Raw genomic sequence first — 21,076 nt, 5'->3', positions numbered from 1 at the left:
CCTAGTGAAACATCGCCATAAAAAAGAATGATTTAGCAGCATATTGAACTCTAAGAACACTGGAAAATTTGGTGGTTAGTCCATGATATTTAATTCCTGCACATCATCTATTTTCTCATGTTCGGTTAGCACGTACTTATCAAGAGGTCAATTATGCCGTTGATGGTGATAACTTGGTATTTTGGGACATGACATTTAATCCTTTCTATCATTTGGCAACATTGCTTTCCCTCAGTAGTTAATCATACATATTATTGATTGATCATGCACCTAATTCTGGCTTTTCTTAGGTCCCACTTATAATTTTTATTGTTGACATAAAAAAAATTTCTCTAGAGTATATTTTCTTGGAAAACATACTTCATTCTTCCCTCTCCTTCCTTAGTAAGTAGTAACTTTACATTTATGCCAATTGCAGTATGAAATTTGTGTATTAGTTTCATTTTTAGTGTTTTTGATGAATTAACTTTGCACATGTGTCAAATTATAATTTGCAAGAAGAAGGAGTATCTCTTTTTAAAGAAAGAGACAAGCAGTATCTCTTTTTAAAGAAAGAGACAAGCAGTATCCGATTTTCCGTTTTTGTTTTAGGGGCAATGTTTATATATAAATCCAAGAAATATTTAACATTTGTGATATTAAGTTTTTGTTTCACCACATGGCATAGAAATGAGAGGTTTATTCCAGGTGAGAGGAGGGCAAGGAAATTATATAATGATAGTGTCATGTCATGTAATCATCAAAAAGCCTTGAAGGGCTGCGTGAAATAATTCGGTTACTTGCAAAGTGCATTGCTAACCATGATTGCTTGTCTGGTCAGCCGTCACCAAGAATAATGCTATATAGCACAAAAGTAGTCATGCATGCATATTATGCATAGATGCATATGCATGCTTATATGCATGCTTGAGGCAGCAACCATGCCGAAATCATAGTCGTCTTGTTTTTATTGAAGGCATATATTGTTGACCATACCACATTTTTGATGATATATCAGCAGCTGTAAAGACTTGAATGACAATTCGTGCAAATACATTATCTCATGTCTCTCATATGCATTGTTTACGATAAAACTAAAAATTATTTAACAGAGTTAACGGGATCTACCATAATAAAAAAGGGTCTTGAATTTGATGCAAGATTGAATTTAAAGTATTGTCCATCTTAACCGTTGGACACTTATCTCTGTTACACTTGTTCTAACACATGAAGAAATTGAACTCTACATTACACAAATCATTAGATAAAGTATATATCTATTTTAACACTTAGATGCATATGTCTCCTAGCGGAAAGTTTCTCCATACATAGTAAATTATTTCGGACTAATGCATCTTCTACAATGGAGCTAATGTCGAGATTTTTTACCTCAAACATTTTGAAGAACCAATTCTTTGCTACAACTGATACTAAATTCAGGTCAGATGTACATTGCTTTGGTTTTAAGTAGACCTTGCTCATGCTACCAAACAGCTCATGCTCTTAACTAACATTATCATTGTTGAAGTGGTTTCTGAACAACTAAATGAAGCCCTCAAAACAGTGGGAGATATTGAAATCAATGTTTTATTAATGGTTATAACTGAGGGTGTGAATGTATTCAAATAAAAAAAATTGTACAATTTTTATTTATTTTAGGAAAAGCATAATTTTAGAGAGGAAGAAAGAAAGAGATGATGATAAAGATTATAAGAAAGTTGATCCTTTAGTGTTCTGTTGTTAATTACTTTATTATCACACACCGGATTCAGGATTTTACTCTACTCTGGGTCAAGGGAGATAGTCTTGTAGCACCTGATCTCTGTTCTTCTTGTCCCTCCTGTTGGCAGAAGCATGCATTCATGTTATCATATCATGACATGACAAAAGAAGGGTCTGCAATTTGGACCACCAAAAAAAATAAAATTGAGATAGCTTTTGAGCGCAGTTTGCTCTGTGAAAGCACAAGTAGTAGTTAGTTAGAGGTTAGATTTATTTATAATCACATGGGGTTCACTACTTTAATGTCATTCTCATCCCTTCAGGAATTAACTTATCAATTAGATGTTGAGAGGCATCTTTGGTGGGGAATGATACTCACTACCAGAACTTAATCATAATATCAAACAAATAAAGGAAAATCAGAAAGTTAGAGAAGAAATTAAAGGAAGTTTGCTTTTTTCAGCTATACAATTATAAAAAAGAAAAAGGAGAAGAAATTAATTATTTAAAAAAGAAAAAAAGAAAAAAAAAAGCATATGCATGCCTTGTCATATGGCAGTGCTTTCTCATTGAATAAAAATATGGATTGCATTGTGCCAAGTATGATTACAAGATACAACATTATTCACTGAAAGTGCTCATTTGAAGCATTTAGTACCAAACCCAAAGCTGACAAGAAAGTACAAATGGAGAGATACACTAATTAAACATGCCATTTGATTTTGATGACCAAGCCAATGCTCATAACAGATGGAAAGTTTCAAGAGGATTTTGGCCAGTTCTTCTGGATTTCAAAGTAGTAACTCATGTCCAAGTAGCATTTTCCATCATCATCCAGAAACTGAAACAAGAAAATTAAGAAAATTATATATTAAAAAAAACATTTAAAAAAAAAAAAAACCAATGTCAATGAATTAAGCCTTACTTTTGTTCTCACACAATACCAGCCCCTGGCAAACATGCTTGAAGGGACAGTTTCTTCTTCAGTCTCATATGTATAAGGATCTTGCCTAGGGCTAAAAGTTCCAAGCATTCTTTTTGAGTTGTCCACTGTCAAAATTTTTTGAACAATTAATCTTAGTAATTTTTGTGATTATATTATACAATTTTTGTTTTAATTATGAATGTAAATTTATTTATTTTTACCTCTGACACCAGTCTTCCACACTGTATTGGTGTACTTGAGGCCTGAGACTATGTTTTTTGAGACAGTAAATGTAAACCTGATGCGGTAATGGCATCCGTCTTTGAGTGTGAAGAGGCTGCTCTTGGGTTTGTTTGTGAATGGAATTGGGAGGACAAGATCCGGCCGGCCCCGGCACATGATTGTGAGGCTTAAGACCTTCACTTCTGGTTCTTTGCTCTCTGATATTTAGGAATTCCAAACAATAATTAATGCAAACCCAATTGAGAAAAAAAATAGCAGAGAAAATTAAATACCTCCAGCAGTAGAGAGATCAACACTCCCAAGAAGTTGTTCCTTCCATTTCCTCAAACTCTCATCATCCTTAGAAGAATTATTATATATGTGAATGTGATGAATTGGACAACATTAATGAAAGACTTAATTAAAAAAAGAAGGAAGAAAAAAAAAAAAAAAAAACAGAAGAAAAGTGGACACATACTTTATCTTTCTCAAGCTGCTCCTTGAGAGAAAACTGAGGGCCAAGGACCAATTCCTTTTCAGATTTCAATGCGGCAGCCTCATCATCCTCTTCGTCTAGGTCACCCTCCTCAGCATTATGTTCATCACCTTTGGGAAGCTGGCTTAGGCTTGGTTGATCATCACCATGTGCAGCCGTGTTTTTCATGTCGTCATTCTTAACTAACTCCTCTTCCGCCCTTTGAGAACTGAAAGTAACATCTTTGGTTGCAGAGATAGCTCCCACGGCAGCCGACATTTTTATCAAAAGAGAGTAAGAAAAATACCCCAAAGGCAAATGTATGCTTGAGCTAGCGTTGAAGAAAAAAAAAAAAAAAACTAACAAAAAAAAAAGAGATGAAGAAGAAGAGTATATAGACAAGACAAGATTTTGGTCTGGTTATGTTGCCCTTCCAAATTACTTGAACCAAATTCAGAGGCTGTTTACCATATTGGGATGCTTTCACTCGTTTTCAAAGTGTGCTGGCAAGAGATGGAGGATGACTGGTTGAGCAGGGAATTATGGGGCTTCGTCGGATATGAAGAGGATTTGGAGCGAATTTTAGGCAGTTGAATATGTGTGTATATATAATGTTTGGAGGACAAAATGCTTAGTTTTGGGCTGGTTACTAATACTAGTAAGTGAGTGTGAGAATTGACCTTTCTACCCCTAATGTTTCCTTCATAATAACCTTCCTAAGTGTAAGTTCAACCATTTATGTAAGTGTATGTATATGCACACTCTGGTTGATTAAGAATTCTTCCACAGTACAATTTGTTTCCTTTATAAAGGAAAAAGAAAGTTCTTTGATGGTACAGAGCAGCATGCAGCCATGATGGCTTGATCAAAAAGCAGCATGGAGTCATGATGACTTGATCAAAAAGCAAACAGAGAGAATAACTTGAAAATAAAAGAGAAAAAAACAATTACAATTTGGTCTAGTGGCACTCGGTCTTCACTTGTTAGATAAAACAATAAATGTCAAAACACACATTGGATGATATGTTTTCAAGATATATTGGCGGTCTTTAGCTAGACTCGCAACTTGAAATGGGTACTGAAATGCTATAAAAATAAAATAAAAAATAAAAAATGAGTATTGAAATGATTTCGAATCTTGACTTTCATTGTATTCACTAACAACTTCCCCTTGCGTTACAATCCATAACCAATACCAATAAATAAGGAATTAGATTAATTAGGGGTAGTTGATCCCATACACATTCACGACTTCCTTGATTCATTGATTAGGAATTAGATTGATTTGGGGGTAGTTGTTAATCAATGGAAGTATGATATAATTTACATAATATTCTTCACCTCTTATCCGGGGGGGTGCCCATTTCATAATTTTGGGATGATGTGAATTCTCACTCAGTTGAGGAACTGTATCTGCCAACAACTAAACATGATGGCCAATCTACAGAAATGCTCATTCCATACCAAGGTTCATTGTGATAAAACCCAACACCAACTTAAAAGTGGTTATTAGCTTGCCATCCACTTCTACATAAGAAAGTTGAATTGTTTATGGAGAGCTCTAAATAGTATCCTTCCATGTAAGTTGGACCTTTATCGCTGGAAAATTGTGCAGTTTCCGTAGTTACAGAAACAGGTTGAAAAGATATGATCTGAACACACAGCTTTTATTCTTTTATACATCTGTCTATGCAGTTGGTAGATAAAAGTTGGTTGGTGCCTCTGCCTCCGGGCTCAAGTATTGCAACTGTGGAAGTTGTCCAAGGTCATAGAATAGGTTCTTTTTTAAAAAATAATAATTTTATATGCAGTTTCTTTATGGCTTCAAGTTACAGAATGATCGCAACTCCAATCTACATTGATCCTCATCCAAGTGTAAAAGCCTACCCATGCTATCGATAAAACGAATGTTTATTTAGCTGCTGTCGAAAGGCCCTCTCCATTGTATAAATCATGCAGGACGAAATATGCTATAGCCTTGTCCCTGGTGTAGCTAAGTTTCTCTCCTCTATTATGGCCACTGTAACAGAACTTTTTTGTTTTTTTTTGTTTTTTTGTTTTTGAGACCTTTCCTATTGAGAGGGGCGATAGCATACTAAACTCACACACACAACACGAATGCTAGGATATGGGTGTTTACAAAGGAAAAAAAATACCCGTCAGCATGTCCGCTTTAGTGAAGAATTGAAGATCGATATATTAGACATGCCTGATCCAAATTATTATTTATATAAAGCACGGATCATTATTTTGCTTGGCTTTGATAATGATGTTATCATATGATTACAGAAACCCTATAAGTGATCAAACATACAACAATACATCAGAACTATGAATTATTCAGATTATATCCTTTCAACCTTCCACAACCTACGGAAAGTTGTCTACTTATCATATCTATAAGCATACAGAAGCCATACACAGACGTACCGTTCAGCAAACAAGCATACGAATGCAATACTTTCTATATACCGGTACATTCAGCAACTGCAAGAGAGTCGTTCCACTGAGTTTCCTGAAGATCATGCATACAGCAGCTGCCTACATTGAGCACCCAAACATGGCACAGTTTTTGGAACCACGGGTTACCCAGATCAATGCTACCTGGCTCGTAAGGTTACAGACAGATTTTATAGGGGCTGCGGTCGTGTCTGGACTATATAGATATCTTTGCCAACAACACATCCTTCTATGTCCTGAGGGCAGCCAAACTTCTGCTCAAGGAAAAATCCCACTGTACTGAGGCGCTGACCAAGCTGCTGACGGAAAATTGGATCAACAGTTAATGGTTTCTTGCTGTAGTCTACAGTCAAATGGATGACCTCCCCATCAGCAGGGCCTGTACCAAGTAGCTCCTCACTGAAATTCGCAAATGCGAGTGTTCGCACATTCCCATCAAATTTCCCAGATGACAGACGCCAAGGTGTGCCCCTAGTGCCTGAAGCCAAAGTTTCACCAAGGCCAGAAGCAATTTCAGCCTCAACAGAATTATGATCTTGGTCCGTTGGGCTGACGGTATGAAGCACAAATGATAAGTCTGGTGAAAGCATTTCTTGCACCAGAATTGCCATTGTAGCTTCCTTCTGAGGTACACCGGCAGATCGACGGCTCAAAACTGCCCTCCGAGTGTAAAGTGAAGCCCACACTCTGCTAATAGCATTTGCAAAAACTGTTGGATTTGAAACACTAACATTGGGTATCGAGTCATATAATCCAGCTGCCGACATTCCAGCCAAGTCCTCGACATTAGCACTTGAACGAACAATTAGGCGTGCATTGCCTGGAAATATTCTCCCAATGCCATTAATGATGTCTTTCGGGGGCTGTAGGGAAGAGACTAGTTCCTGGAGCTGACTGCAAAGTTGGTCAAGTTCCCCACCTTCCGGCTTCAGTGTTTCTATCTTATCTAGAAAGGACGAGAATAAATCGGTGGATTTGCTTTGCTCTAATGCCAATTCCATAGAGCCAAATGGTATCACTGCCCCCACAGGGACGTTAAATGAAGCTGGTACCCCTTGGTCACTATAAACTGCCAATGAAAAACCAGTCCTCAAGTCAATGTGATGGAATAACAATATATGCAGGAAAATGGCTGATATCTATTGCTCAATCCACAATCTGTTGTTCATCGTATGCAACAATTGTCTACAGGACATCCTAATGCACGCCTAAGATAATTTTGTTTTTATTGAAATTTAAATGGCTTCATTTTATCATAAATCACATTCATGGAAAAATCCATCATTCATCATGAATCAATTGTTAAAAGTAGAAGCAAAATTCATAGCACGGTTATCTTTAATTTTTTTCTTTTCTCCTTTTCAAATAAATATCACTATTTACTTGATGGATATGGACATTTGATAAATTCCCTGCAAGATGAATAAGTTCATTAAAATTCAAGGGATGTCAAAAGCTGTGCAAGTAGACAAGGATAAAAAGAAAACATTTATTTTATCAAATGCATTAAACTCATAACCCAGCAGTCCCATAAGGCAAAAGAAACATTATTTCTGTAAAAATTTGAACACATCCACTTTTCAATCAAGGGTCATTTACCTTTCCAGCCAAAATGCTATTCTTTGCTTTAAAAAAAATTTCTTATAAATTTTAAAGAACAGATGCACACTTTATAAGTTTACAAGTTAATGTTTTCTCTGTGCCAAACTCAAATTGAAAGCAGAATTCAAAATAAAGACAAACTGAGGCCCAAGAAGTGGTAAAGTGAACTTAAAGGCCTGTATGTTGTAACTGGAAAAGAAGGCCTGTATGTTCGTCCCATCAAATTTCAACACCTCTATTCATCTGGAGGCAATATGTAATGTATAAAGAATAAAAATAGGGATTTTGTGACTGAACATGTCTTGTCCATGTCTTTTCCTATGGTTCAGTACAAATGAGCAGTAGGTATGTGGAGTGAGTGAGTTCGGATCCAGTTTGGTGCTAAGGGTGAGAGGATAATTCTATATAGGCTACACAAGAAGTTAGACTCACGCTGTGCTCTAATTTGATTTATTGCCTTTTTACTGTATGGAAGATGGCTTTGAATTGAATTTTTCAAGAGTCTATGGTCCTAATGGTGTCAGTATGAGGAGGTAGTTGTGGGAGCAGTGGGGAAAGGTGAGTGGGAGATCCGGAGAACCTTGCGGGGTGACGGGAGATTTTAAAGTCGTAAGGTTCAAATTACCATAGCAGATTTGAAACATAAACCATGACTTGTTAAAGAGAAAAAGTCTAAAAGAGGATGAATAAGGTTTTGTTTGGAAGAAAATGCGGTCGTAACCACCATAAAAATTACCTTTGTCAGATACTGCTGCCAAAGAAGCTAAACGACCACAAGCCGCAGCCTTTGCGCCTGAAGTCTCTGCTTCTGCATCAGCAAGTAGTAAAATTCCACCAGAAACACCCTAGATGAGGAAACAACTATTAACATAGTCACAGGCAACATAATTTCTGATGATGAAAATCAACATCAATGACCAAAAGAAAAAGTTAGTTAACATTTTGGGATTGAGGAGAGAGATTAAAAATAAAACAAAACTCTACAGTACCTTCTGGAAGTATGGGGCTTTAGTAGGAGACTGGGAAGGATCATGGGTGCCAAGGGCTTCAATCTTGGGTGCAGCATCACCTGAAAGATTTTTCACTGCAAAACTGCCATTGCTGTTTTCTGATGAAGGATATATATCAACACTTGTAGGGGATGCTTCTAACCTGAAAATTTCAAAAATTTGAGGCATAAAAGTAAATAACAAAAATACTGCTACAGCTGTAAGTCCCAAAGCATCAATTACTTGATGCATGTCAATAATAGGAGATGAATTTTTTAAGCATGTTTCAAAGACTCTTCAAAAGTTTAGAAAAATTCACCTAACATATTTTCCCTTATGTTTTTGTATATCGGAAACTTTGTCATCATCTTCACATGTCACGAACACAACCTTCTCCTGCAGATCACCATCATAGTTTATTTATTAGAAATATATATCATATGTATATGTATACACAAATTCATTTTAAAAGCGTATAATGACTTGAAAATTGGACAGACAAGACATACTTGTCGAGCTCTGACACCAAGATGAGATAAGTGGGGAAGCTCTTGCAGAAGTATGACTCCCACAATGTTACTCCCAGCAGCTGTAACCTGCCAGATATATGAACTGTCAGAAAAGAATGGTAATTTGATTGTGTTACATTGCTACTGTCAGGACTAAAAATATAAGAATAAGCGAAATGGAAAACCTCTTCATCTCCATCTGCTCTGTTGACCATGAGAACGATTGGTCCTTCCACAGTAGATGGTATTGACCCAGGGACAATCCTCTCAACCTGAGGTTATAGTCATATGGGTAACTGAGAACTAAATAATTGCGACAATGCAATCATTACTAGGTACTTATTGTTTTTCTGTATGCATAAACACATCATATGTACATTTTATCTAGTTCATATGACTTTAAAAGTTCTTTCACCTAATTTAATACCTAAGAATATTCTAAGTTTCCAAATAAATCTATTTATGTCTATCACTTTTATTATTCCTTTTTTCTTTTTCAAAATATGTCGATATTTGATCTCTTAATCTGTACTTTTTGAACTTTATGACATGATGTTCAACTTCAACATTCCAATCCTTGTTTTGTACTGAGCCCTGATAAATAAGTTTAAATTCCAAGAAGACATATAAGCTGAATCTTAAACCTTTTATTTTAGGGATGTATTCAGCTAGAAAGATATTTTTGGATAGAAAAACACAAACTTTAAATATTATATATAAAACTAATGGGACATTCTCCAATAAGTATTTAAGTTAAGGATTTGTTACATACTTCTAATCTCTACCAACACATTTAATGAATGCAATCCAATACTTATTGGAGAATCTCCCTATAACTAACTAGAAAGATGATACTCGATGTTGATGCTATTTCGCACTTAAGGCGATCAATCATGGAGGTTACCTGAACTAATGTTCCCAGAGCAGCTCCCGGCACAATAACATCCCAACCTTGAGAACCAATGATAGTTCTAACAGCTTTTAAAAGAAGGGTGCAGAGTTTTGAAACCTGGAATATTACACTGGACATGGCATTTGTAGGTAGAAAGTCAGACAATAATAGTTCCCATATAGCACCATTATATACATGCCTAAAAAATTATGTTAAATGAACAAAGATATATTTAACAGATAAACATACCCAGCGCGAATCTCAGCTTCAGCATATGTCCTTACACTGTTCTCAGGGATTCCAAAAGCTCTTCCTAATATCTGCAAGAATTGTTGTAAGTCCAGTTGAAATTTGTACTAGACTTTTAGCAATTTTCTTACGCTGATGAATTAAGTCGACTGGTAGAAATAATATCGAACAGATAAGAGAGAATGAAAAGGCTCAAAGAAGATTTATCAAAGAAATACACATCATTGGACCACAAAATAAATGTAGTATATACGCCCAGAATATTTGGCATGTATTTTCAAGAAATGCTTCAAATCAAAACATATTGTGGTTCAATTGTTTATAAACAAGGATTTGATGCGTTAATCATCATCCAAAGAGATTCCATACAAGCTTTGTTGTACAGGACGCCATATTTGGCCTCATCAACCAAATTTTATTTTTCTTAAAAGATACCTGGACGTTTTGGGGAAATATTTGAAGAAGTGCTTCAGAATATTCTTCAGTTAGCCTCCTTGCTCTATCAAGAGTAGCTTTATGCCTCAGTCCCCAGATTATTTTGCCATCTTCACTTCCTTCATGAACAGAACAGGAGGAAAATTGAAACAAAAGGTTGGGCTGTTTAAACACTATCAAAAGTATGCCAGCTATATGTTGCAAGAGTTAATGCACGACAAAATGATAAGAAAGTTACCTTCCCTTTCAGAAAGACCTCTTGCTTTCCATGAAAGGAGTTCATTTTCAATAGCAGCACATTCTTCAGGCTTCCAACCAGATAACCTTAGCTGATGAATACCGACAATAAGTGCACCAAGTGGATCATTCCAAGGGCTTACATCCTTTGATTTCACGTTTTCTGCCAGCCAATGAGCCCCTCCCAAAGCATCAAGCTCATTAAGGAATCTAACCAAATCAATGATTGTCAATAACGTAATTAACACCCAGAACATTTTTCTGTAAACTAGACTAATTGACTAGAACATATTTCACGTTTTATTGTGATCCTGAAACAGTTATGGTTTTCTGAAACACAAGTTTATGATAGTACTATAGCTAAATGCTAACTCATACTGAACGGAGGTTGGATCAGTCTTCCATTGACAAGTGTCAAATATGCCAATGATTCATGAAAAGAAGAATGTCTAGGTTTTGGGGAAATTACATAAGAACTTTTGATTCGAGCAGTGTTTCCCCTAAAGTAAGATAAAATTTTGAATTTCTCATATTGCCACATGAACATGTCACCACTCAAAGCTAAAGTAACATACTAATGAATAAATTTAAAACAAAATGAGACAATTAAGAAAACACAGGACATTCTTCTTTGCAATATTAACAGTGACTAATGCAAAGACAGGCATCCTTATCTGTGAGCAAACAACGTACCCACCATTACTCAATAACTTATGATAAGTTCCCGTGAGCACAAAGGTATTATAATAACCAAAGAAACCAAATTGTAACAAAGAATTTTCCTGCACAGTTTCTGTGCGTATGATGAACTCAAGTTATGTGAGTCAGGTTCGACCAACAGGAAGCAACTCTATGGCCACTGACTGGTGGTTCCACTGTAGAGAAGAACCAGTTCTGAAGGTACTGAGTCTTCAATTCTCAATGTGGTGAAATTTGGGGAGATAATGAATTAATATTTATTTTAAAATTATTAAATATTTTTCCTATATATCATTTCAGCCTTGAATATCACATGCAAGTCACACAGTTGGTAGCATTTGACAGGTTGTGATGAAGGGGCTATAAGCCATTTTCCATTTTCAAGGGGCGCATTGCTCAAATAGAAACTTCGAACACTACTTAGACATAGGGGTGCAAGTCCAGGAGGGATTAAATTTCCCTAGTATTTATCATGTGAAATGAAAGAAACTTAAATAATACTATCCAGAATCTGGTTTTAGAGCAAGGTTCCTACCTGCTTAAAAGAATAAATGAATAGTCCTCAAGTCCAATCTCGCAAAGACGCCACTGTATTTGTTCACAGAGAGATGAAGAAAGAAACAGATAAACATTGGGAGCAAAATCATGAAATTCTTAACTAGTTAATTGTTTCAATCGAAGCTTTTGCTAAATAATTACGAAAAATGATCTCACCTTTTGACGCATAGCCACTGCTGTATCAGGAGCATCATTTCTAAGGCCACTTTCAAGACCCTTGGCAATTATTTCTCTCAGGTCACTCAAAGATTTCATGGTCTTGAATAACAGATCTGTGCCATTCTTCCCCAAGCCTTTGTTTGATACTTCTAAAGTATCCAAACTCTGGAATTTTTTTATTGAAAATAAACATTGTTCATAAGATTATGCCATCATAAATCAAACACCACTGACAAAATTAAACTCAAAAAGGAAATACCAACAGAAATTAAAAATCCATAGTAAACAGCACCCATACTTATAAATCATGACTTTGTTGATTTGATGAAAAAAAACTGTCATATCCTTCTTTTCAAGGGGTAAAGGGAGGATAACTTTTTGCTTAAGCAGTTAGATTATGTTACACTTCAGGAGTGCAGTAAACAAGATAATACCTAATCCAACTACAAAATAACTCAAAAATATGTAAATGACTTAGATGTATATGCTCCTTAAGGAGCTGAAATTCTTAACACAAAAAAGGCCTCGATCCAACTTCAAGCTCAGAATTGATAAGTAGGGTGCCAAATTGACAACAGCCTCAGTTGTCACCATCTTAGATTTTATAGGGGCACATTGTGAGAGGGCCCAACCCAAAGATGATGACGAACCGATGAGGATTAGTATGCCAGCTAGACTTAAGAAAAAGGCAAGTACGAGAAGAGAAAGTGTATGGGATGAAAATGGGTGGGTTGGATAATGTATATTAGTAACCTTAGATTGTAAACTAAGTATTAGTTGGCCCACATGACGATTGAAAAAACAACTCTAGGCGTCATGTATTGAATGCTATCTTTAGGTGTCACGTAAAATTGAACCACTGTCCAGTTTGTTTTATGAACCCCACACAACAACAATAACAAAATTTAGGTGTGCAAGTTTTATGCTTAATAATTGTAGGCATAAAATTTTGTATCAGCATGACCACAAAACAAAAAATAAAATAAAACTAAACAAATAAGCAATAGAATATTGGCCGAAATTGAACTTCACATAATTCATATCAGAAGGATCTTCATATGCCTGCTTCAAAACATAAAATCACTCCAATACATGAAATTGAAGCAAATTAAATATGAAGGTCTACCTTTTTGCACTCCAAAAACAATGCAAGAGCTGACTGGCCTTTATCATCGATAGAGTCTTTGATGGATTCAAGCTGTTCAGCGAGGCTAGCACATAGTCAAAACCAAATATCACATCAGCAGCACTCAAAATTCCAATTATAAATCAAAGCATATTAATAAACAAGCAAATTTAATAGAAGATCAATCACTCCAAGACAACCATTGCAAACATGAAGCTGAGAGTGGGGAGTAGCTTTGGTCACTCCGAGTTTAACCCAATTATCCTCATATACAAGTTAATCAAGTTTATTTTGAACTTTAGGGAAATATTTTGGTTAGTACATAAGTAAAAATAATTTCTAAAAGCATTGTTAAACTACAAGATATATTAATAGTTTTTTTGCACATTGTTTAAAATTGAACTCTTAAATCTGGTTGAAAAAAGTTTTTGTTAAAGTTTTTTTTCTGATATAAGCTGGTTGAAAAAAATATATGGAAGTGACAAAAGCACCCAAGTATGAATCATAGACAACAGAGTGGATAACATATATAAATTTCCTAATCGACTCATCTTCGAACATCTATTAAGAGCCTAGTTACCTCCTAAATTTCTCCACATAAGGAAAAGAGGTTGGAATTCAAATTCTTACCAGGGTCCCTTAAACCATTATATTCCACATGTTCAAGAAAGGTCAAACATGCTTTCCCTCACAGATTTTCTATCTTTTATCCCTGTGGATAAAGCAGATCTCCCAATATCATGCCTATGAGGGGTAAGGCTCTACACACTTCTCCTCTGCCTTACTTTTTGATAATTTAGTTGTAGTAGAGTAGGAATTCCGCATCCATAGTAGCATATACTTTTATGTGAATTTTGAAAATGGAAACAAGAACCCTATAAGTAAATAGAAGTTCAAGTTTTAAGAGGTTCAGCCACACTGCATGGATATTATTTTCTCAACATCTTGTAGAGAAGTTTATGTTGATGTAGAATATCATTTAAACTAAGTTCCATAATATTTTTCTGAAATATTATTTTATTCATCAGAAAAAGATATGTTACTGGATGCAAAATTTATTTCATGTCAGAACCTTCCAGCATTGAAGAAGTCTTTGAGTTCATGATGGAATATCTTGAACTGCTCCACAAATGCTTCATTATACTCTCCAGGGTTCTTTGTTATTCTTGCAAGCATTGCTTCTGTAGCAACTAGATCTTCAGGGCCGGCATTGCGGTGAAGCTTGTTTTGTATAGTATGCTTAATTTCTTGCTGAAGTTTATAAAATTGTTCAATATCAAAACAACATTAATTGTAATAGAAATATATGCACCAATCGACAGAAAAGTGTAACCTTGAGGTCATGAGGGATATCATTCCGATGAGCAATGTCTCTTATTCGTGTTAGGGGAACAGATGCAGTAAACTCTGCCTTGAAAGATGGCAGACATGGATGAATTTTGCGGACAACCAGTACTTCCTGGACATTAGAAATAAAATATTCAACTGAGAACCAGTAACCAAAATAAGAAGTTACAAAGCAAAAGGACAAGGTGCAGATATGAGTATGCAAAGATATGTGAACTCCTAGTGATTCTGTCTCTGCATCATTATTTATCAACAAAACATTGTGCTTTGAAGGAGAAATGCCAAGTTTTGTTTGTATTAACATGTGATGGAAATATCTGGTTTCTTTGGCTGGAAAGAGTTAGTAGGATTTGTTAGGGAAAAGATGGGGAGGAAGTGAATTTCTAGTGGGATAGACTTTAGACTTTGGGCGCTGCTGTGGGATTCAAATTTAAAAATACTCCATTGCCTTTTCTTGAGTGGTTTTGGGGAGCAGCTGTATCTTAAGTAATTTCTGAAATCTTAATGGTCATCCCTGTTGGTTGTATAAGATTTGATTGTATCTTCTTGGTGGACTGCTGTTCACTGTTGTTCAGTTTACATCTATAAAATCCTTTTTCCATGCTTAAAAAGATAAATAAATGTAAATTTCTATTGCACTTGATCATTTCTGCATCATATATTCTTCCAATTTCTAAATTTTAATGCTAGGTACAATTTTTCAATGGACATCTAAACGTTAATATTTTTTGTCCTAGAACCAATCAAGTCCTAGCACTAATGTATTCTACTATCACTATTTACAAGTTTGAGTAACCAGAGAAACTATAGGACTATCTATTGCACTAGACACGTTCTTTTCTCTCTACACAAAACTTAACTGTTTTTCTGGTTCCCAGAATCAGACATATAAAACAAAGATTCACTAAGCTACCAAAGGAACTATCATGATAGAGTTAAATTATTTGGGAAATTTCCTAGAAATTAAATTCTGGAAGTGAAGGCCCCCAACGTCATGAATAAGAACTAATCTTATCCACTATTCAAGTTAGGGTCCATTTGGCATAGCCCTGATGAGATTATCTTTTACATAGAAGTCTATTTCAACAAAAAAACATATATAACTCATTTCACAATTGTCATTACTAAAAAAAATTTAAAAAAAACCACCAAAATCAATGGTTGGTCCAAATCCATGTCAAACAAGACGAAAGACCACCTGGGGTGAAGTATCCTTCCTACAGGAAATTCTTTCCAGTTCTCGAAATATAACCCTGGAAATCTCTGCATGCCGATTTGGTCGATGATGACCTCCATCTTCAAAGCAAGGAATCTGGCCTGTGTTTATCCACTGCATTACCAAGAAAATCTAAGTATTGCCAGCAAAAGCCAAAATAAGAATGAAAGTCGAAAATAAAATAACGAGAAAAACCTTCAAATAAATGGCAGAATTTATGAGAGCATCCAACCGGTCCTCACTTTGTGAACTTCCAACAAGTAGATCGCGTACAACTTCAAGCTTCAACATTAAAAGGTGTACAATTAAAGCAATGAAAAAAAAATGGATTTTGAAATTAAGAAAACTGACAAAATAAAACATTTCAACCATGTAAAATGAAATTTGGATTTAATTAATCTATGAACTGGAGCAACAACTTATAATATAACCACCTTTTATCTTTGTTGACAAGGTCTCCTACATATAAGGACTATAAATTACATAATTAGAAGCTGACTACTAGCTTTAGTATACCTAAATCGTTAAAGTATTATCATATTATTGTAATTTGATATTAATTGTAACAGCCAATGGCCATAATCAATTAGATGAACACAGAAAAGTTCTGGTGGTTTATGATCGGAAGAAATTTCAACAAATTAACATTTAAAGAAAGAAAAAAATTCACCAAAACTTGAGCCACATAACATGAAGAACAATATATGAGCACTAACCATGTTTGAAATCTAAAGGTATCAAATAAGAAAACAAGTTTGGCAAGATCCCCTCAGCAGTCCAAAATGAAAAAAACAATAATAAAGATACCGTCATGACAGATTTCATATAAAACAACCCAAAGGCATAACTCCCTGTTTGAATTCAAACATCAAAGCTTCTTGAACAATGTGTAAAACTTTAAAACACACAACAAGAGATAAATAAGTATTCAGAATGCAATTGTTAATGTAAATGGTATCTCAGGAAAGCTGAGACAACATTCAATTCCATATTTACTGAATAAATCTCATAGATTTTGAAAATTCAGATAAAAGTCAATCAATCGAGGTACCTTTCTCCACCAATTCCTTGCATTTCGATCACCTTCAACTAACTTCAGAGCCAAACCTTCAAGACCTGAAGTGTCCAATATTCTTCCTGCTTCACGGTTTCCATGCTCATTCGACCGCATAAATGAGATAGCATTCCCCTTCCACTGACCAACAAAAGGACTAGTCCCCACCTCTGGAGTACTAACAGTATCAACAATTGTAGACCCATTATTTCCTACATCCTCCTCTTTCTCCAAAGGCAGCAAATCCACAGCCTCCCCTGTTGCATTCCAATGACTAACAATCCCAAAATTTCCTCCTTTGGGAAGTTTCAAGACACGGTTATCACCACCCTCCCAAAGCACAGTCTTGTCCGCCCTCACAGTCAAAAACTTATACTCAACAGACTCACCCCCTTTGAACTCCAAGCTGCATACCCATCCGCTCTCGGTCCAATTCATAGGCACCTTCTTCTTCCATGATCCCAATTCCTTTATCGATCCCAAAATCACAACACTCTCACCAAATTCAACTTGGTGATCCAATCGAACATTAAGCCGAACCTTCTCATTCCCAGACTTGGACTTGGACTTCATCTTGCTTTCCTTCTCCTCTTCTCTGCCAACAGAAAAAAGTAATAAGAATGACTTTATTATAACTTGTCCTATTCCAATCCCCAGAAAACTAGACTTCAATGCATGTTTGGTCGTCTCTTTGGAGTAACATTGTTGCAATTTTCAAATGATCAAACATATTTTATGCAGCACATAAAGAACATAAGTTGAACCGTTTTCACTAATTGCACAACTTGAAATTAATCCCTAAAGTTGAATTTATAGTGACCAAAGTTATTCTCAGACAACTTAAAGTTCGTGCATTCAAGTTACTTCCGGGAAGTTGGTCGATGAATTTCTAACCTTAAATGCCATCTAAAACACAGCAGAACAAATCTATTGCACAAGACATTTAGCAAAATAAATAACTCGCCCAAAAAAGGTTAAGACTTTAGTGTGCCTAAGAAAATAAATATCATATTCTACTTGTGCAGTAAGATGGGTACCCAATTTCCGTTTGGTAACTGAGAAAATGCACAAAACAAAAAATGAGGAACTAGAGCGAAAAATACAGAGGGAATTAAGAAAATTAGACAAAAGCGTATTACGTGGATTGAGCTGAGGAAACACCAGCACTACAAACGATCAGACGAGCGTTGGATTGATGGCAGAGAGGACGAAAATTCCTCTTATGGCCGAAGAAGGGTGGCGCCGCAAGGCTTCCAAGGCATTGATGCTGATGGTGGAGGAATCGGAATTGCTTGTGGCGATGGAGTTGGGAGGAAGCGGAGGTGTGCAGCGAATGCAAGCAATCCATTCGACCAAATGCCAAAGAAGAATTCAGAAGCAAAGACTAGAGAAGAGAGAGAGTGTGTGTGTGAGTGACAGAGAGAGTGAGGTCTGGGTTTGGAAACAGAGATCAGTCCATCATGATGATGATGAGGAGGAAGATTGGAGAAGTGAGAGGTACTTGTCTGTTTTTAAGAGGTACTTGTCTTTTTTTAATTTGATTAGGCCACTTGTCAGTAAGCGAATCGCAATCCCTAAAATAGATCCAATTTTGTCCGGGTCCTCTACGCAAAAAAGCTCACCAAAATTTAATGGTTGTGTTCCTTTCCGCTGAAAACCACGAAATAATTATTCAGAAAATAAAAAATCTTCTTTTTTATATATCTGTTTGACTTCAACTCTTTTTTATATAGTAGTTGGTGTCTAATCATCCACACAAATGAGATTTTGTGAACAAAAAAAGAAATTTTTTTTTTGAAATTCCCCTTTGGTATTCTATTTAAGTAGGAAACTTAAAAATTTTGATTTTAAAATACAAAAGTAGTTTTAAAAATTAATTTTATAACATTCAAAACTCATTTGGTATCCTATTCAAATAGGTAACTAAAAAAACTTTTAAATTTTCTTTAAAATAAGGAGTTCTAAAATTCACGTTTTAAAATTCAAACACTTATTTGGTCTGCAACTTGAAACAGTTTCTAAAGAAAATTCTAAAAAAACATATTCTTTCTGTTTTCAAGTATTTGAGTTTTAGTGTTTTGAGTTATTTTTTAGTTTCGGTTTTCAATACTAGGACTACTAAACACATTTTTTTTTATAGACTCAAATTTCGTTTTTAAACTTAAAAAGTTGGATTCAAATAAAATACCAAACATGTCCGCATATTTTTTGTAGAGCATCCTTCAAGGATAAGGTGTAATTTGGAGTTGTGATTCGACTATTTTTGTGGCATTTTGCCTAATCATTTTAGCAAAAAAAATTCTTCCTCCAGGTCATGAGGCAAGGTCATTTTAGTAACCATTGTAAAGCTGTGTGAACCTTAATTTATTTAAATGTTAGAAACTATAAACATGTAGAATTATTAAATGAATTTTTTATTACAAAAATTGTGTGAGGCCTAATTTAGTAATAATTAAAAAAAATTGTGTGATGGCTAATTTACTTCATGTTTCTCAACAAAGTATAGTTCTCTAGTGTGATGTATGGGCAAGGTATAGGTGCCTAATGTGAGGAATGAGGCAAGTATAGTATGATGGGGCAATGCAAATAAGTATAGTTGTCACATGAATGTTGATGTTCATTTTTATATATGAAGGATGTGAATATTAAAAGACAATATATTGACGTAGTGTCAATATGGGGTCAATATCATCATTGTGGGTAAGATGTCAATAACAAAAGATATCGACATGTTACCGGTACATTATCGATGCAATTCTCGTGTTTTAAATATCTTTGTGTGTGTACATATATGTATGTATGAGAAGTTTTAAGTGAGGATATCATATATCCTTAGATGATTATTAGTAGTACTCCAATATTTTTATCATGCACTTGTCTCCCTATTTCGTTCATTAGTAAGGTGTTCAAAATGACTAATTTGGAGTGATAATAATAACTCTCTATATTTACACTAGAATAGGGTTTGTCATTGGGCTAAGCCAGGCCAGCTTGTCTTGAAAGTTTTAGGCTTGGGACGGTCCTATTGGGCTTTTTGGTTTTCTAGGCCGGGTGAGGCTTGATAGGTTCATTATTTCTTATATTTTTATACCATATATACTTGGTTTTTAAAGAGAAATTTGATTAAAAAGAGGCTTGTCGCTTTATTTTCCTTATTTGCAGCTTTCCTGCGCATTTATAAAGTTTTTTTATATACGGAAATTGACATTTTAGAGGAATTTTAGTAGCTAAGACATCGAAGATATCATTATGTTAACTTTTTATGAAGCGAACTATTCTAGAATTTCCAGTCAAAACAACCTAAGTTGAAATTTTGCCAGAATCGTGCTACTATGGGAGATTGAAGATTTGAAGACTTTCCCGATTTTTCCAATCGACGTGTGATATATGGAAAGCTAATAGATAGGGCTACAATTCCCATATATTCACACATTTTTTTAGAAGGTGGACGGACCCTAAAACGGGCATGGAAGATGGCTGACGTGTTTCATAGTCAAAGAAGGATTGCTCTCCTAGTTAGTTTCCTTAATTGTTTAGGGTTTTATTTTGTGTTGGGAGAGTTTTTCCAAACCTTTTTAGAGTAGGTTTTAGTTATTTTGCACCATATAAGGTCACCCTGAGTTCTTTCTACCAACCCCTTTTTACACAATTTACACTCAACAGAAGACTTGGAACTTAGGCGTATGCCTTACCATTGTTTTCCATGTTCTATCTTTTGTCATGATTTTTCTTGTGATTTTTATTATGACTGTGTAACTAAATTTCTTCCTAAGGTTTATGATGAAGCATGACATGATTATTTCCGAAGTACTTTGTTGACTTCTATTCAATTGTATGTCTTGTTAAATTCTTAATATTTGTGTGAAATCTATTGTAGGTTTGAATTTCTATTAATTGAACACCACTATAAACTTTGCATCTAGATACTTGGATAAACTAGGAGAGAAACGTACCCACTACTAGCTTTATTTGAACTAGGATTAAGAATAGTAGATAGATAGGAGAGAAACGCCATCCACTAGCCTTACTCAATTGATTGAATTTTAACACCTTGACATGGTAGAATTGAATATAGGGATACACGATTTATGACATTGCCATGCTTAATTCATACCGTAGAAAGAAAAACCTTTAACATTGACATTCTTGTGGGTTTGACCTAGTGTTTGCCCTTGCTATACTATTATTGATTTTGTGCACTTGCGAGCAATTTAATTTGTT

General features: G+C 35.2%; 2 protein-coding genes across 2 annotated transcripts; both read right to left on the bottom strand.

Moving 5' to 3' along the window:
* Positions 1-2,242: 2,242 nt before the first annotated feature.
* Positions 2,243-3,923, bottom strand: LOC117614422 (rho GDP-dissociation inhibitor 1-like). Its single transcript, XM_034343224.1, has 5 exons — positions 3,327-3,923; positions 3,142-3,208; positions 2,848-3,066; positions 2,627-2,751; positions 2,243-2,542 (listed from the first exon to the last, which is right to left on the bottom strand). The coding sequence occupies exons 1-5, from the start codon at positions 3,600-3,602 to the stop codon at positions 2,462-2,464; spliced, it is 768 nt and encodes a 255-aa protein (XP_034199115.1). The 5' UTR covers positions 3,603-3,923; the 3' UTR covers positions 2,243-2,461.
* Positions 3,924-5,520: 1,597 nt separating this feature from the next.
* On the bottom strand, positions 5,521-18,348 carry LOC117634920 (phosphoglucan, water dikinase, chloroplastic). The gene is made up of 19 exons (XM_034369205.1): positions 17,995-18,348; positions 16,853-17,450; positions 15,997-16,083; positions 15,784-15,915; positions 14,572-14,697; positions 14,311-14,489; positions 13,239-13,323; positions 12,110-12,277; positions 11,931-11,983; positions 10,698-10,906; positions 10,460-10,578; positions 10,025-10,095; positions 9,788-9,905; positions 9,069-9,155; positions 8,884-8,970; positions 8,694-8,770; positions 8,375-8,537; positions 8,122-8,230; positions 5,521-6,852 (listed from the first exon to the last, which is right to left on the bottom strand). The coding sequence occupies exons 1-19, from the start codon at positions 18,201-18,203 to the stop codon at positions 5,954-5,956; spliced, it is 3,576 nt and encodes a 1,191-aa protein (XP_034225096.1). The 5' UTR covers positions 18,204-18,348; the 3' UTR covers positions 5,521-5,953.
* Between the last annotated feature and the right edge of the window lie 2,728 nt (positions 18,349-21,076).

This window comes from Prunus dulcis, chromosome 1 (genome assembly GCF_902201215.1).
Source record: "Prunus dulcis chromosome 1, ALMONDv2, whole genome shotgun sequence".
Lineage (NCBI taxonomy): Eukaryota > Viridiplantae > Streptophyta > Magnoliopsida > Rosales > Rosaceae > Prunus > Prunus dulcis.
Note: the sequence above shows the minus strand (reverse complement) of the source record. Positions and strands in the feature narration are given on the sequence as shown.

Bases quoted from the DNA above. Each gene is read 5' to 3' on its own strand.
- LOC117634920 (XM_034369205.1), bottom strand. From the start codon at position 18,203: ATGGATTGCTTGCATTCGCTGCACACCTCCGCTTCCTCCCAACTCCAT. The intron at 17,451-17,994 runs GTAATACGCTTT...TTCTGTTGGCAG, and splicing joins GTTTCCTCAGCTCAATCCAC to AGAAGAGGAGAAGGAAAGCA. The intron at 14,698-15,783 runs GTGGTCTTTCGT...TCTAATGTCCAG, and splicing joins GGAAGGATACTTCACCCCAG to GAAGTACTGGTTGTCCGCAA.
- LOC117614422 (XM_034343224.1), bottom strand. From the start codon at position 3,602: ATGTCGGCTGCCGTGGGAGCTATCTCTGCAACCAAAGATGTTACTTTC. The intron at 3,209-3,326 runs GTATGTGTCCAC...AATTCTTCTAAG, and splicing joins AGCAGCTTGAGAAAGATAAA to GATGATGAGAGTTTGAGGAA. The intron at 2,752-2,847 runs GTAAAAATAAAT...AAATTTTGACAG, and splicing joins GTGGAAGACTGGTGTCAGAG to TGGACAACTCAAAAAGAATG.